This window comes from Ornithodoros turicata, chromosome 1, assembly GCF_037126465.1.
Source record: "Ornithodoros turicata isolate Travis chromosome 1, ASM3712646v1, whole genome shotgun sequence".
Classification (NCBI taxonomy): Eukaryota; Metazoa; Arthropoda; class Arachnida; order Ixodida; family Argasidae; genus Ornithodoros; species Ornithodoros turicata.
This window is the reverse complement of record NC_088201.1, coordinates 186,236,688-186,239,755: the sequence shown is the minus strand read 5'-3', so window position 1 is coordinate 186,239,755 and position 3,068 is coordinate 186,236,688. Positions and strand designations below refer to the sequence as shown.

The 3,068-nt window shown below is 47.7% G+C and overlaps 1 protein-coding gene across 1 annotated transcript; it reads left to right on the top strand.

Moving 5' to 3' along the window:
• The first annotated feature begins 1,883 nt into the window (after nt 1-1,883).
• Nucleotides 1,884-3,068, top strand: LOC135391734 (uncharacterized protein K02A2.6-like). Its single transcript, XM_064622154.1, has one exon. The coding sequence runs from the start codon at nt 1,884-1,886 to the stop codon at nt 3,066-3,068; it is 1,185 nt and encodes a 394-aa protein (XP_064478224.1).

The following is a 3,068-nucleotide window of genomic DNA, read 5'->3' as shown; positions in this document are numbered from 1 at the left end:
ATGAGACGGATAGAGAACGACATGGCGTGTTTGATGAATGCAAGCAGTGCAAGGTGCAGAGGAGTATGCGAATGCTGTATTTCACACATGGCATGATGAACCGCAGAGGAACAAGTGGAACAGGAGAAACGATTTCATGAGACAAATAGGGAACGACATGGCGTGTTTTGGCAATTTTTCACATTCACATGTTAAGGTCAACTGCAGAGGTTGATAAGTGGAACAGAAGAAACGATTTCATGAGAAAGAAAGAGAACAACATGGCACGTTTCATGAAAGGAACCGGGGCAAGGTGCACAGGAGCATGTGAATGCCATTTGTTTGTCACGTTTAAATCTGACACGTAGGAAGGACTATTCTCTAAGATCTGGCCTCAGAATTTCCCTCTCCCTCGCGCGCCCCGCCCACACGGAGCGCGCCAATGGGAGGACGCGTGTGCGGAGTCAACTTGAGTGCCATCTGGGGGCACAGGTTCGAACGTAGACGGAGACGTGGTTTTCGGGATGCTACCTCCACTGGGTCGTTACATCCACCATGGCCCTGAGTTGGCTCGTGTTCCAGAGATGGCGCTGCTCGATGTGTGGACCTAGGGACGCGCGTTCCTTGGGACCACGAAAATGGTCGGCTATAAGTACTGAGTCATAATCCCATTTCTGTCTCTTTTTTTTCTTTTTCTGTCTTTGCGGAATGAATTGACGGATTTTGACCGCTCCTGAGTTCGCTTGTTTTTGCTTTTAATAAACGTTTCATGATCGGCGTCCTTGAGCGATGCTCGCGTTTGTTTGTTTGTTTGTGTGATGTTTACATGTTTTGACTGATAAGATGATCACGTGAGGCATTCCCTCACTTGCTAGGGGGCGTGTCCTGATAACTATGTGTTAAAAACAGCGCTACCTCCTGTTGCTGCGTTTTTTCATGTGTGTGTCTAGTTGCTGCTACGATGTTGGGTGGCTCTCGGAATAAAGCAGTTTCGAGGCTTACGGTGTGTGTTCTCGGACTCCTCTAAACACCACAAAGTGGTGACGAGGATGGGATGAGCGTCGGCGAAGAGAAGATAGCAGCAACGTCAACCCAAGGGACTGGCAGCGACGTTCAGGTGAGACCCATGGCTCCCATCGGGCAAGTTGAACTATTTGATGATTCAGTGTCGGACTGGCCTTCTTACGAAGAACGTCTGAAGTCGTTTTTGCGTGTAAACCGCATTCCAGACGCCGACCGAGTAGATGCGTTCCTCAGCATAATTGGTGGAAAGACATTTAAGCTTTTGAAAAATTTAGCGTCGCCTGAGCTGCCAGCAACAAAGTCTCTTGACGATCTTTTAAAGCTTCTGCGGGATCACCTGTCGCCGGCACCATCAGTTATTTCGGAACGCGCAAAGTTCCATAGTAAAACCCAACAAGACGGTGAATCAATTGTGGAGGACGTCGCAGAGCTAAAAAGGTTAGCTGAAACGTGTAATTTTGGAACAGTCCTCGACGAGATGTTGAGAGACAGATTTGTAACAGGACTTTTGCGAGTCGACATTAAGAGATCCCTCTTCACGGAACCAGAATCAATATCTTTCAAGAAAGCTGTTGAAAAAGCTCTATCGTTGGAAAGGGCAACAAAGAATGGGGCGGAATGCCACCAAAGAAAGGCCGATTCCAATTATTCGTCTGATACGTCACTTCAAAAGTTCAGCGCTGATAAGAAGCCCTGCGCAAAAAAAATGCAACCATTGTGGATCCGATCAGCACCTAGCTAAGGAATGTCCGTTTTTGGGATCAAAGTGTTTCAAACGCAAGAAAGTCGGACATATAGCGTAAGTGTGCCTCTCAGGCAAAAAGCGGGACAGAAGTTTCAAGCCGAAACAACCACGCACGGGTACTTTTGAGTATCTAGCAATGAAAGATGCGTCATGTGGCTTGCTGAAAGCATTAGGCAGCAAGATAAGCGACCGACCTATCTCATTCACAATGCGAGTCGAAGATTTGCCTCTTTGTATGGAACTGGTCACGGGAGCCGCGGTATCGGTAATCTCGATGGACGACTATAAAGCACTGTTCTCAAGCAAGGTATTGACTCCCACGTCGTTAGTGCTGAGGACGTATACAGGAGAAGTTGTAAAGCCTTGTGGCGTGATTAAAGTCAGCGTAGATCACAACGGGTGCCACTCTCAACTGCCACTGCACGTACTGCAACAAACTGGACTGCCCTTGATTGGGAGAGACTGGTTGCGCAACATCCGTTTAGACTGGCAAAGCCTGAACAGTGTGAAGCCTGATACAACAAGGGATATCCAGCGTTTGTTACACAAGTATCAAGATGTCTTTTCGGAATCGTTGGGACAAATAACAGAAGAAGAAGCTTCGCTTTTTCTTAAAGAAGGAACAACACCCCGCTTCATGAAGGCACGCACCGTCCCATTAGCACTGAGGCCCGCTGTTGAGAAAGAAATAAAAAAACTAGTGGAAATGGGAATTTGGAAGCCAGTTGACACCTCCGAGTATGGAACGCCAATCGTCCCAGTTGTAAAGAAAGACTGCACCGTGCGCTTATGCGGCGATTATAAAGTAACTTTAAACCCGTACTCGAACGTTGACAATTATCCGCTACCGAGAGTGGACGAAGTACTGAGCGCATTAGCTTGTGGACAGTTCTACAGCAAAATAGATTTAAGCCGAGCATATCAGCAAGTACTTATGAGCCCGACGTCCAGACGGTACCTAACGGTCAACACGCATAAAGGGCTTTTCGAGGTAAACCGTTTGCCCTTCGGAATCGCGTCAGCACCCGCGCTATTCCAACGTATCATGGATAACCTCCTTAAAGGTCTCGATGGTGTTATCTGCTACTTGGATGACATTCTGATAACTGGACGAACGGAGGCGGATCACCTGAAGAATTTGGAAAACTTGCTAGAGCGGCTGCGGTTAAGAGGAGTGCGGATAAAGAAAGACAACTGTGAATTCCTGAAGCGAGAAGTGCGTTTTCTAGGACATATCATAGGAGCAAACGGAGTGTCCACTGACCCGAGGAAAGTGCAGGCGATCCTGGAAGCGCCAAGGCCGGAATACCGAAAGCAATAG